Source organism: Acinonyx jubatus, chromosome B1 (genome assembly GCF_027475565.1).
Source record: "Acinonyx jubatus isolate Ajub_Pintada_27869175 chromosome B1, VMU_Ajub_asm_v1.0, whole genome shotgun sequence".
NCBI classification, from domain to species: Eukaryota; Metazoa; Chordata; class Mammalia; order Carnivora; family Felidae; genus Acinonyx; species Acinonyx jubatus.
Window position 1 is genome coordinate 138,574,624 of NC_069382.1, and position 14,661 is coordinate 138,589,284.

At 38.9% G+C, this 14,661-nt stretch overlaps 1 protein-coding gene across 2 annotated transcripts in view; it reads right to left on the minus strand.

The window, feature by feature from the left end:
* The window catches only part of FRAS1 (Fraser extracellular matrix complex subunit 1), a 420,203-nt gene that overhangs the window by 40,893 nt on the left and 364,649 nt on the right, over nucleotides 1–14,661 (minus strand). For both annotated transcript variants that reach the window (XM_053217214.1, XM_027058965.2), the window contains 4 exons: nucleotides 13,317–13,661; nucleotides 11,589–11,749; nucleotides 10,872–11,019; nucleotides 3,949–4,154 (listed from right to left, as the gene is read on the minus strand). In XM_053217214.1, the coding sequence (XP_053073189.1) occupies nucleotides 3,949–4,154; nucleotides 10,872–11,019; nucleotides 11,589–11,749; nucleotides 13,317–13,661 (860 nt within the window). The remainder of the gene's footprint in view (nucleotides 1–3,948; nucleotides 4,155–10,871; nucleotides 11,020–11,588; nucleotides 11,750–13,316; nucleotides 13,662–14,661) is intronic.

The following is a 14,661-nucleotide window of genomic DNA, read 5'->3' on the forward strand; positions in this document are numbered from 1 at the left end:
AAAAGGATCCAAACCATTTCATTTGTAAAATAGAATGTTTAAATCTAATAGTTCGTGCCTGACTGGGACATACCTACATGTGGAGCTTTATATTAAAACATTTCAAACTACTCTGAATGATCAGTCATGAGCTATGAAAAACAAGATCAATAAAACAACCCACTCCAATGCACCTGAAGGAAATTTGTGCAGAGCAAACCAATGAGTATGTATGTACGTGTTATGAAAGGTATATTTCTGATAATGGGGGTTTACCATATGTATTAGGCTTCCTGGAGAGCAAAACAATGGTCCTTTCCCTTGGCAAAAACAGAACAGTTTTTTATTTTACTTTTTTTAATGTTTATATTTATTTTTGAGACAGAGAGAGACAGAGCATGAGTGGGGGAGGGGCACAGAGAGAGGGAGACACAGAATCTGAAGCAGGCTCCAGGCTCTGTCCAAGCTGTCAGCACAGAGCCCAATGTGGGGCTTGAAGTCATCAACGGTGAGATCATGACTTGAGCCGAAGTCGGACGCTCAACCAACTAAGCCACCCAGGCGTCCCCGGAATAGTTTTATAAGGAACTCAGAAAGGCTTCTTGTTAGGTTGAAGATACCTTTCAATGCTGCAGAACTCTCAAATGGGTTGCCAAATGGTATCTCATCTGAAAACTGTTTAGTTCTGAAAGTCTGAGAATACAATCTAAATCCCTGCACTGTTGGTAGGAATGCAAACTGGTGCATCTGGTCTGCAAAATAGTGTGGAGGTTCATCAAAAAATTAAAAATAGAACTATCCTATGATCCAGCAATAGCACTGCTAGGAATTTACCCAAGGGATACAGGAGTGCTGATGCATAGGGGCACATGTACCCCAATGTTTATAGCAGCACTTTCAACAATAGCCAAATTATGGAAAGAGCCTAAATTTCCATCAACTGATGAATGGATAAAGAAGATGTGGTTAATATATACAATGGAATACTACTTGGCAATGAGAAAGAATCAAATCTGGCCATTTGCAGCAATGTGGATGGAACTGGAGGGTATTATGCTGACTGAAATAAATCAGGCAGAGAAAGACAGATACCATATGTTTTCACTCTTGTGTGGATCCTGAGAAACTTAACAGAAGACTATGGGGGAGAGGAAGGTGGGGGGAAGTTACAGAGAGGGAGGGAGGCAAACCATAAGAGACTCTTAAATACTGAGAACAAACTGAAGGTTTATGAGGGGTGGGAGGGAGAGGGGAAAGTGGGTGATGGGCACTGAGGAGGGCAACTGTTGGGATGAGCACTGGGTGTTGTATGGAAACAAATTGGACAATAAATTATATTTAATTTAAGAAAAAAGAAAAAAACCCTTGTTTGACAGAAAGAAATCAAGTGTTTCCCACACTGAATATACTCTATTGAGGAATGTATTCTTAAGAAAACAGAAAATAATGCCAAAACATTTTAGATGAAGCAGTAGCTTCAATAGTAGAGTCATGTGATATGAAGTGGGATTACTTTTACTTGAACTATATTAAATCCACTCCACTGCTGTATTGCAAAGGATCTGTGGGTAAAAAGAAGTTTCACTCTCATACTTCTGAGGTCACACTAAATGGAAGAACATCCTGTGAACATTTATAGGTAGCTTGCTAAACTGATGTTAAGCCCCTGAAGAAGTTCCTTTTCTTCTTGATAGAAAGCATACATTTAGTAGCGACTCTTTAGGATATCTTTTTAAAAAGGGCATTATCATGAAGGACAAGTTTCAGAGACAAATTGCTTAGCAAGCCAGAGAAAATGAAGATTCCAAAGTGTGCTTATGAATAATGATAGATTGTCATGTGGGTAACATATAGATGATTAGACTGTATTTTCTTAATAATTTTATTAAATTATAAACTGTCTCTTGGATAGGCAGAGAATTCTCTTTTGAACTTAAAACAAATACAGACATGTAGACTCAAAGCTGAAGATTGTATCTGCAGTATTTGTGTGTGTGTTTAAACACATGTTTCAACCTGCCACTAGTAAAATCCCCCCACCCCCCAAATATAACTAAGACAGGTTTCTATGAGTCATGAATCTATAAAAGACCAAGAGTCTCAGAGAAGGAAGATATCAGTTTTTTTGTTTTTTGTTTTTTTGGTAGTAAAGATGAACAGAGGAAGAATCTGCAGTGACTTGGGATGGGTAAGATCATGTAATACTAAACTTCAAAAAGACTAATCATAAGGCAAAAATTTGGTATGTTTGACTATACCAAAATTGAAGACTTATGTTCAACTAAGAACACTGTGATCAAAGGTAATAGATAAGTGACAGAATGGAAAAATATGTTTACAATATTTAAAATGTCTACAACTGGCAAGGAATTAATGTTTATAATATATAACAAAGACTGCAAATCAGTAAGAAAAAGACAGCAATACAATAATAAGGAACAAAGCACAAACATATTTACATAAGAGGAAACCCAAGAAGCTACCAAGCATATAAATTGGTAGTAACTGGAGGAATGCAAATTAAAATGACACTTAACTTTATACATGTTAGATTATCAAAAAGTTAAAAAGATGAGTAATGCTAGGTGTTGGAGAGGTTGTAGGATTACAGCAACCTTCATGCTACTGATAGTGACTTTCTGGAAGGTATCCTGACCCTATTTTTTCAAATTAAGCACATACATGGCCTATGGCCCAGCAATTTTGCTGCTGAGTGTATATCCAAAGGAATTGCTACTCAGGGCTATAAGTGGACATGTATGAGGATATGCATTGCAGCATTATTTGTGGTAGCTGAGTGTTAGGAGGTGGCTGGGTGCTATCTGTGAGGTTCCTCACAGTCTATTGTTGAGAAGGGATGGTTAAAATGTACTAAATGCACATTATGAAATATTATTCACTAGCTCAGCAACAGGTTAGATGTGTACATAAGTGATGTGGACATATATTAAAACATATTACTGAGTAAACACAGTAAAAGTTTGAAAAGGATACAACATAGTAGCAGTTTTATAAATTAAAAATTATGCATATAAAATAAGAATTTTTAAAGAACAAATATAAATTAAGAGGTACACATTAAACACAACAGATTGATGAGTTCTGAGGTGGAGAATGGAATGTGGCTGGAGAATAGGCATAAAATAAATAAACAAAATAAGAGATGGGCCTTGAAATGACTAATGAGAGGGAACAAATGACTCAATCATTTGAAATTGATATCCAAAAATGGGGAAATGTGATTCTCATTCAATATACACTTTGACATATACTGAGGTTGCAGGCTTTGATTCTTTTTTTTTTTTTTAAGTTTATTTTATTTATTTTGGGAGAGACAGAGACAGAGACAGTGAGCACAAGTGGGGGAGAGTAGAGAGAGAAGGAAAGAGAGAATCCCAAGCAGGCTGTCAGCGTAGAGCCCACCCACTGAGCCATCCAGGCTCCCCTGATTCTAATGCAGCCATATTTACTGACGGGAGTTTCTCAGGAGTTTCTATGCCCATGTGCATATACATTGCTAAGAAAAGAACACTCCACTGCCTTGAATATGCTCAATGTCTGCTTATTTGGTCCTATACTATTGGTTCTATACTAGAATGTATGTTGCCCTGAGACAGGGGCCCAGGTATTAAAGAACTGTCTCTTCCTCCTCTAGATAACATTGGTGGTGTGTTCATCTTATGTAGTTGCAAATTCCAAGGGACCTCATTCATTTGATTTTGCCAAATTCCAAAACAGTTATATATCATTTAAATTCCTAGTTCAACCAATGATATATGTATTTATTTGGTTGTAAGTAGGATACAAAGAAGACAGCCACATAGGACAGATGATAGTATTACAAAAGGTATCAACTAGTAGAAGAATTCATAGGATGATCAGAATTTGTCAAACTGACTTCATTATGGACAAATAAAGGCATCAAGGAAAAAGAGAATCTGATCTTTCAGCTATCATGAATCCACTTACTTTCTCCCCTTTCAGAAATGTAATCCGTGAAGAGTCTGCATTTCTTCTCTCCTCAAAGTCCTCCATGACCTGAGCAGAATGGCTCTGGGTATAGCACCTCACTGAGGACTCATAACTCAGGTCTCCACTCCGAATGATGGGCACCTGCAGGACACCCTCCTTCTCCTTCACCAGGAGCAAATCCTTGGCAAACTGCATGCTAGGTACTGGGGGAGCAGAAGGAAAGATGGAAGCATCATTAGTAGGAGGCAAAGGGAAGGTGGCCATAGCTCTCAGCAGCCCTCAGTATCCCTCAGCAGCCACTTGGCAGGAAAGGTCTATGAACGGCCATCACAGGCTGGCAAATCAGAGACGGTAAGCCAATTTCAAGGCATGGTTGCTCTCAAGACCAGGGAACTGCTTCCACTGTTGAGTGTGCTTCCAATGAAATAGAATCAGTCAATTCTGCATCTGTTTTCTCTCAGATGCAGGGTGCAGCCCCCATCTCAAATGCAGATGAGTAATGCAAGTAAAGAAATGAGCCAGGTATAAGAAAACTTTTGGATTGAGACTTGAGTATGCAAAAGGTTTGTTTTCCTTCTGAGGCTACAAAAAGGAAAGGAGCAGCGCAAGCCTCATGATAAATGGCCACTCACATCCGTCCTGGGACAGGGAAACAGTAGGGAAGAGTGGGGACATTGGTAAAGAGGAAAGTTCAGGCCTTTTTAAAGGGGGTCACCCCTCAGCTCCAGTCTTTTGTTGGCAGATATCTTATTTTCAGATGAAGCCAGAAATCTGGATTTGTATGTTGTATCTCCTAAACTTTTTTTAAAAAGCAATCAGTTACAATAGTAAAAAGAAATTCCATATAGGCCAACCTCTTTGGACCAAACAAAAGACATCCACATGCTGAATTTGGCCAGTGGGGCCCCAGTCTGTGATTACTGCTATAAAATCACCTTTTCTTTTATAGCTCACTTTTATGGTCTCATTTGACTTAGGAAAGGACCAGGGCAAAATTGTGGTTAGAAACATGGGCTCTACAGTAAACAGACCTGAATTTCCACCCCAGTCCTGCTACCTATTAGCTGTACGATATAGAGTAATTTACTTAGATTTTATGAGTTTTTTTTTAATATATATAAATTGGAAATATTACTATCCAACTTATAGAATTGTTGGAAGGACCAAATTTAATGAAATAATGTATGCATGGTGCTCAACAGAGTATCTGGCGCATCACAGGCATTCAAATTTGGTAGGAATTATTATATTATGATTTGTATTGCCCCCAACTCCAAGTTTCTCAATAAGAAGAACCATTTTTTTCTCTCCTTACTTTCTACAATGGCTACAATAATGCTCCACGTTAAGACATGTCCTGTTCTGAGACTCACATCTTGTTGATTGCTGGCTATTTATTTCTTAATGAACAATACAGAGAGGTAGTCCCTCTAGTCACATGTCAGAGTCACCTGTGGCAGAAGCTGACCCTAAAACTGTAGACTGCTATTTCCTTGCTGTGTCTTGCATATGCCTTGCCACACCTGAAAGGAAGGAACCGAGAGGTGAGGACCCAGCATTCTGCAAGTCAATATGTAAAGAGCTCTGTTTGCCTCTAACTTGCCCACTGCTCAGAACTGTTGGCACTAGCAAAAACAAAGGTGTACTTAAGCTACACCTAACAGTTGCCACTTACTACCAAAGAAAAACCCAGAAGATACTTCTTAAAAGAACAGTTCACCTAACGGAAAAGTAACAACTTTGGCATTAGGACCCAAATATTAACCATTTAGGGTTCTGTCATCCAATAAAACAGTCTGTGCTGTTAAAAGGTGAGTGGCAAAGATGACCTAGCATAGAAGGACAAGAAGGAAACTTGTTGGCAGGTAAAAAGCAACACAAGCAGGAAAGCTTTTCTGCCCATGACAGATTATCTAAAGCTTTGGATTGATTTTTCTTGCAGGCCCAAAAGGCATCAAGCCAGATGAGAGTTCAGTCTCTCATGGTAATGTTTGGGTTTTGTCATGTATTCATTAACCCAAAATTCTTCTTGAGCTGTAAAAGACTCCTTTTTTTTCCTCCTTAACAAGATATTAAACTGAATTCACTCCTTCCCCTATCTGGAAAAAGGAGAGAGAGAGAGAGAAAGAGAAGGGAAGTAGGTGAATATTTCTCACGATCACCGGCCTGCCAGGAATGGTCTCTGCCTTTATGGGAGCCCCTAGTCTGGTTGGAGACTGAGGCAAGAGACAATGGAAAGACAATAAGGTGGGTTGGGCAATAGATTTGTTTACACGGGTTATGGCATACAAAGGAAAGGCCCAGCCCAAGTCAGGCACTATGTTAAGGGCTTCCATACATGTGGAATCTTCTTAACACCCCAACTATAAGCAGCAACACTGTTCTCAGGAAGTAGGAGCACTATTCTCATTTATGCCTGAATGCAGATTCCTTCTCCTTCCACACCATAAAATGGTGATCCATGAAATGGTGATTCCTCGTGGAGGTTCACAGGCTTGCACTAGGTATAGTGCATTTACTGTCAGCACATGCATCGTACACAGCCTAGTCTGTAGTTATCTCATTACTGGTGTTACAGTCTTGTGTCCTGAAATAAACTGTGGGACTCTGCTCCCTGCTCTGCTGTAATCCATACAGTGCTGGGCACCAGTCTTAGACTGCAAAATATGTACTAAATGCTATTATTCAATAATCTTCTTAGTAACTCACAAAGTAGGTGCAAATGTCACATCCTGAAATTTGAGGGCCTCTTTATGGGCAATGCTTAGATTGGAGATTTAGGAGAAATCCTGCTTCCTATTCTCTTGAGTTAGAGTAGGTAGGATATTGTGCATACACAGGGGTGTGATAAGATTGCAGCTACAAGGCCTTTCATGTCTTGCTCAGCATTCCTCTGGTCCATACTAAAGTCTAACTCCAGGTGCCAGAGCAGAAGAAGAAAGTGAAAATAGGAAAATGTTCTGAGATGAGCTACTTAGATGATTTATGACCCCAAGATCACCCTGTGGAAAAAGATGAAAGACCGAAGATCACTTTGGAAGGCTGAAAGTTGACATTATAAGAATACTGAGTGACATCAAGCATCTAAAACTGCAATGTGAAAAAGTTAGCATGGTAGGGTATAAAATCAGAAGACTGGACTTGGATAGAACAGACCTAGGTTTTAACTCTGGCCCTATCACCTCCTCTCCATGTGACCCTAGGCAAATTATTCAACCTGTTTCATAAATTGAAGAGCTTATAAAGATTAGAGAGAAGGTAAGATCTTTCTACCTTAATGTGCACATGGAGGAAACAACAAAAGTTAGCAATTCCTAGGAAGAAGGATAGCCAATAGATATAACCACTGAACACTACAATGGGTTACTGAAATAGCTTTGGGGATTTCTTTTTCTGGGATAAATTCTTGACTAAATATAGTTTGTTGTAGCCTGCCTGAAAGATGAGAAATATTTTAACATAAGCATTTTCTAAGTTTGCAACCCTAATGTTCATCAATAAAGCATGAAGAAAAATCCAAATGGAAATGTTTTCTGTTGATCTAGGGCAATGAGTCTTGTATGTGTTACTGGAGTCCCACTGGCAAGTATGATAAATTACAGATGTGTCAGGAAGAAAAGAAATTAACATGTAATAAAATCTACTATGTGCCAGGTACAATGGTAGATATTTTCACATACTTTCTAATTTAATCCTTATAATAACCTTATTAGGTAGGTATTTTCATTATTTATAGATTAACAAAATTAGGCTCAGTAACCTTATGTTGCTAATCTAAGGCCAAAAATTTAAAAAAGTGGTAGGGCTGGAATTACATTTTAGGTCTTCTGATTTTGCATTCCCTTTCCACTCTATCAGAAGGAAATTAAATACCTTTCATGTAAAAGCATTAGAAGCCTTTTCAAGAACAAAAAGGATAACTGAATGTCCTTCTTCTTTTTAGTGAATGAAGAAAAAAAAACATATCCCACAGATTCTACTATTGCACCAAATAGGACTAATTCGTATAGCGCAAAAAGTATGAACTTGAAGCCAAAAACTTGGTCCCTCTTTGTATGAGATTTTGGGTGTTTACTCCCTTGATTCTAGTCTCCTTATCTATAAAATGGAAACAAGTATAAAACCATGAGATTATGAGCAAATGAGAAAACTCTAGTACATCACTCTGTAAATTCTCAGGTAACATGAAATATAAAATAGTATAATTGTTATAATCTTGTTCATAGCTATGAAGTTACTATTTTATGAATCACAACCCTAAATGTAAAACTTAAAACTAAAAAAATTCCAGAAGAAAACCCAGGAAAAACAAATCTTTGTAACCCTGGGTCAAGCAAAGGTTTCTTAGATACAATATTAAAAGCATAATCCATAATAAAATTATTGGTCAATGGGACTATTTCAAAATGAAAAACTATTGCCTTTTGAAAGAACAAAAAACAAGCAACAGATTGGGAGAAAATATTTGCAAAACACAAATATTTGTCCAGAATTTATAAGAATATAATAACGGGGAAAAACAACTCAATTAAAAATGAGGAAAATACTTGAATAATACTTTGCTAAAGAAGGTATATAGATGGCATGTAAACACCTGAAAAGATCTCAGTGTTATTAGGGAAATGACTTTCAAAACCATGAGACACCATTATCCATCTACTAGGATAACTAAAAAGAACTCGCAGAAACCTAAAAACACCAGATGTTGGCAAGGGTGTGGAGCAACCAGAATTTTCATACACTGTTGGTGGTAATGCAAAATAGTCATAAGCATTTTGGAAAACAGGGTGGCAGTTTCTTAACATACAATCAAACAACCCCACTCCTAAGTACTTACTCCAGAGAAATAAAAATGTATAGTCACACAAAAAGCTATATGCAAACTTTTATAGTCATTCCAGTCATAACTGCCAAAACCTGGAAACAACTCAATTGTCATTCAACAGATGACTGGATAAACAGGTGATTGGATAAACAGGTGAATGGCTGAACAAATTGTAGTACATCTATATATTTGGAAACTACTCCACAACGAAGGAAATGAACTACTTATATATGTAACAACATGGATGGTTTTCAAAGGCAATATTCCAATGAAAGAAACCAGACACAAGATGCTATATTACATGATTCCAATTATATGACATTCTGGAAATGGCAAAACTGTATAGGCGAGAAACCATCAGTGGTTGCCAAGGCTCAAGATGGGGAAGAGGTTGGCTACAAAGGGGTATGAGATAATTCTGTAGGGTATTGAAACTGTTCCACATTTTGATTGTGGTGGTGGCCACGCCACTGTGTGCATCTGTCAAAATGCATAGAACGATACACTAAAGAGGGCAAATTTTAATTTATGTAAGTTAGATCTCAACAAACCTAGGTACAAAATAAGATATAATTTTGGACATTTTCATTATATACATATTGTGTGTATTATATGTATGCATATGTTTTATAGATATTTCTCTTGAAGGTACACACAACAACAACAACAACAACAACAACAAAACAACAAAAAAAAACTGGTTAAAATGGTTGTCTCTAAGGAGAACAACCAGAGGGTTGGGAGACAGGGGTAGAAGGTAGACTTAATTTTCATAGTATAACTTTATTGTCATTTTTTAAACTATATAAATAAATAAATTATTTAAAAATAACTGAAAGCATTAAGTATCACCCTGCTGGCTTTCTGTTCCTTTTTCGGTGACTTTTCACTCACTGAAAGAGTTTAATTATGGGCTCTATCATCAACTACGGAGATGCTAATGAGGATCCTCCTGAGTTAGGTAGAAAGTTTGACCAGATCTTCTTTTCCAACTCCGGCATCTGACAATTTTTTTTTAATGTTTATTTATTTATTTTTGAATGAGAGAAAGAGAGCATGCACATGCACACCAGTGGAGGAGGGGCAGAGACAGAGGGAGACACAGAATCTGAAGCAGGTTCCCGGCTCTGAGCTGTCAGCACAGAGTCCATGAGCCATGAGATCGTGATCTGAGTCGAAATCGGCCACTTAACCAACTTAGCCACCCAGATACCCCTAGCATCTGATGATTCTAAATTTCATCAATGCTTCCCAAGAAATAACTGTCCTTTCCTGGTCATTATTCTGTTACTTAGGTTAGCTCTTCAGTGGAGACTGATATTTTATTCACATACTTGTGTCTATTCATTCTTGTACATCATCCACAGGACTGCCAGTGTCAGTTTCCTCCAACAAAAACCACACCACTCCTCCACTTAGAAGCACTCCTCTCTGCTTACAAATTCCTTAGGCTGCAACATAAGACTTTTTTGAACTGGACTCCAACCTGTCTTTCCATTTCATTTCCTTCATTTCATTTCAGTCATCTCCAGCCAGGCTTAAAGCAAAAGTAAGCATCTCACTGCTTTCCAAGTATCCGTCTTTCAAATTTTTATACCTTATATACACTATATCTGTCCATTTGACAAAACTTTATGTTATTACCCATTAGATAAACCCCTAATACACCCTAAGACTGTTTAAACATCATGTCCTTTGTGATATCTGTGATTCTTCTACACATATTTGCTGTTCAGTCCCCTCTGTTCCCATAGTACTGGATTTATAGCATTAGTAGGTCATTTATATAAAATATTCTAATTTTTCTGTTTAAGGGTATGATTCCCCCAACTAGACACTAAGCTTCTTGAGGACAAGGCCCAAGTCTTATACATCTTTTTGTGCCTAGCACAGTACTAGAAACATGAATGTTTATTTCTCCTCCATAATTCTATGTAAAAGAGTGTGTATACATGTGCTCACACACACACACACACACACACACACGATTTATTTCTTGAATGAAACGTGGATGAGTTCTAATGTCATATACTTGGAAGATAAGGAAAAATAGAAATGTAGTCTGAGCCACCACCTGGCATCTCCAATATCTTACCATCCTGGAATGTGTCATTAATTGCAATGACAGCCTGGAAGGGTTTGGTCAGTTCGGCCCCTTGTGCTGAGCTGAGAAAAACCACAAATGTCTCCAGTCCTTCAATTACTGGATACTGAGTGTCATCCAAGATAGTCAAGGTGCAATACTAGAAGAAAAATCATGATGTTAACTAGACTTACTGTGGTGATAATTTTGTAATATACACAAACACTGAATCATTATGCTGTCCACCTGAAATTAATAGGTTATATGTCAGTTCTATCTCATTTTTAAAAATAACATAAATATAAAAAGAAGAAAAATCAAAGCAAACCTTATACAATGTCCAACACACAACACCCATCTGCCTTTGGGAGAGTAGGACAAAGGTGATAACTTGCTTTCTCTGGTGGTCTTATAGTAAGGTTTTTTAATTCATAAAATTATAACCTCTTTATTAAAAACTCTTAGGTGTTTTGTCTCTAGATATTATCACCAAACAAGTGTAGTTCCTATCCTTTATCTGTGGTGCTGGATATTAGATGCTGACAATGTCACTTGGAGAGTTTATAGAAGATCGCTCTGCATTCACTCTCTTGTTTGCATGTTTGTGTTTGTGAATAAAGGGAAGACAGTAATATTGTAAGTGGGGTTTAGAGTCCTCCAGAGAGTTTGGACGGCAGAATAGAGACAACGTTAACAGATCCATCTGGTCCTGGACTGCTCTGTGCTCACCTGTTCAGTGACACCTGGCCCAAACTCCACCTTCCTAGAGCTGGGAACATAGTCAACTCCTGGAGTGGCAGAAGCTGGGTCTGAGGGCCGTGTTGCACACCAGACAGATGTGAAGGTAGAAAGGTCAGTCCCATGACGGATAACTGGAATTTTCACTGTACCTAGTGGAGACCCAGAGGTGTCAGTGGTCAGTCTTAGGGCAGAAGTCAGTGGGTTTTCAGAACAGTGTTCTCCCTCACAGTAGGAGCAGCTTTATCCTGTAAGCTTGTCTAATCCAACTTCAGTGATGCCCCTGTGCTCCCTCTGAGGAAGGCTGAGAAGTGTCACCGGCCATGGTTTTACTGACACTAAGATCAAGGGAAGACATGGAGGAGGGCCTCACGGAGGTGGTACTGGAGAGACAGCCCCTAGGGAAAAGTGTTTTGCGGCTTCATGAAAGAGACTGTTCACAGAAGAAAAACAAAGTGGAGAGGGTCCATCAAAAAACATCTGAAGCCTATTTTGGGAGAAGAAACTCAGAGAGTAGGGCCTCAGGGATGAGTTGGAAAATAGTCAATTAAGAAAGAACCAGCTAGGGGACTCTATGGGGCCTGAAGCTGAATGTTTCTAATTAAATGTTCCTAACTGGGTTGATTTCCCTATTTTATCTGAGTGGTGCACACATCATTACTTAAACCATATGTGCTATTGCTTATCTTAGGAATGAAGCTCATCTTGTGGTCCACTGTAACATCACACTTCATAGTGTCCTAACGATGCACAAGTAGATTTTTAGCTATTTTCACAATCGAGGTTAGAGAAAAGCTACATGAAAATCCCATCAAATCATATTTTCTGGCCAATAAGCTGTGAGGTTGACAAGTAGTCATGGCTGAGTATTTGGCATATAGGAAAGAAAACATGGTACAGGAAACGTCTACGTTCTAATCACAGCTCTGCCATATTAATTACTGATCTCTGAAGCTTTATTTCACCTCTCTGAGCTGCCATTTGCTCTTCTATTTAATGTTCTCTTTTCTACAGAAGATTAAATGAGAATGTACGGAATGCAGATGGCATGGTGCCTGGCATTCAGTAAATGCTCAAAAATATGAGTTCCCACTATCCCTCAGAATATCACCTTCAAAGAAGTGAATGGCCTTGACCAGGTGGCTCAGATCAGTGGATGGATGCTCAGCACAGCTGCTGCCCCTTCTGGTAATATGTCTGCTAGCAGCATGCAGAAGACTTTGAGACCCTTGTGGCGCCAAAAGAGGGAAAGGTGCCTGGGTGGAAGAAATACGCCCACTGATTGCTTAGGGGTATTATATGAAGGAGAAAGTTTCACTTGTTAAGACACTGAAACTTTGGAATTTATTTGTTCTGGCAGCTAGCAGTATGCTAAATAACTTACTCCCATCCCCACCAGATCACATTCTTGCCTTCATAAGCCGAAGTGCTTAGTACCATGCCCTCCCTCCGGACCACAGAGATCAGCCAATGAAGCCCTATGCCAGATCCCTCCCTGTCATCAGTAACCAGGGCAAGAAAAGTGGAAGGGATTCTCTATCCTTCACTACCTTCCTTTCTTGGTCTTAATGCGTAGTATTACATGTCTCAGACCGACAAGGGTGTCACTGAGGAATGGCATTCTCAAATGCCTTAAGAACATTCTCAAAACTAAGTGGAAATTGTTCAAGAAAGAGATAAGGAAATGGGTAATGGAACCCCAGAGATGCTCTCTATTACCTGCATCCTCGCTGACAGTGAAAGCCGTGTTGCCCAGGGACACAGTGGAGGCATCATTGGGACCACTAATGAGCACCTTGGCCGACGCTACCCTTCCGATGCGGGCATTGTCAGAAGCATCTGCCAGGGCAATCTCAAACTCTTCTTCCTCTTCATACTCACTGTCATCAATGAGCATGACATCACAGGTGGACATGGTGACACCAGGCCCGAATATCACACGACTGTCAGCAGACATCCCTCTAGATTTAAAATCAGAGCCCGATTCTAGAGCATAGAGGCTACTTCCCATAGCTGACTTAGGGATTGTGTAGCAAATTGCAGATACGATGCTGCTTGAATCCCCTGAAATACAAATGGTAAGAAAACCAAAGCATTTGAATGAGCACTTCTCAAATTCTAAAATTGCTGATAGTTTGGTAAGCTTGGTTCCCTCTGACACATTCCATCACTATTTCTGTTCAAACTCTGACATGAAACCTTCCTGCACTGCAGTTTCTTAAGCCTGTGGTATAAACCACTTGAGGATTTAATATACCCCAGATACTTCGCCAAACAACTTAAAATGGATTTCCTATTCCGTGAATTTTGTGCTCTGTTAATTCACAAGACTCATTGCCCACCATCTAAGACCACAGCGGGTAGAAAGATAAGAGACATATTTGGTACTTTAAGTAGCAAAGTAATTGTGTCCCGAAGGTAGTGATCTGAGCACAGTTCACCGCCTTTCTGAATAAACTTCTGCACTTTAATTCTCAGGGAGAAATTGGCTTGTTTAAAAAAAGAAAAACAAAACAAAATAAAACCTGCCTCTCTGTACAAATGACTTTGCTTATTAGTGCTGCCACGTCCCTGGAAGACAGCCTGTTCTGGGTCTGGCTTGCTGGCCCAGAGCAATCAATGGGGCTTACTTGTTTTCCAAGTGGCATCACCAAGGGTTTGCATTATCTACAGTGTTTGTTACACTAATACCCAGTCAGCAGATTCAATAAAAAATCTGACCTCATCACTTATAGTCATGTTCTGGTTTTGAGTGGGGGATTTCATTTCCATGAGTTTTAAAGTCTCAATATTGCATGATCATAAATGCATATGATCTTTGTTTTGTTTTCAATCCCTCAAGCATTGCCCTTTATTTCTCACACACAGTTTATCTCTCATCTGAGCTCTACCTGTGACAGTCACAAAGGAAAATCTTTAAACATATTTTCTGTCTTCCAAGACTAAGATGAGAAGCCATTTCTTACAAACTTCCCTGATTGACCAAGGCTACTACATATTTATAGATCGGGTGATTGATTAAGAATTCTAAGTTCATGAATAATTTGCAAGGCCAAATATAACC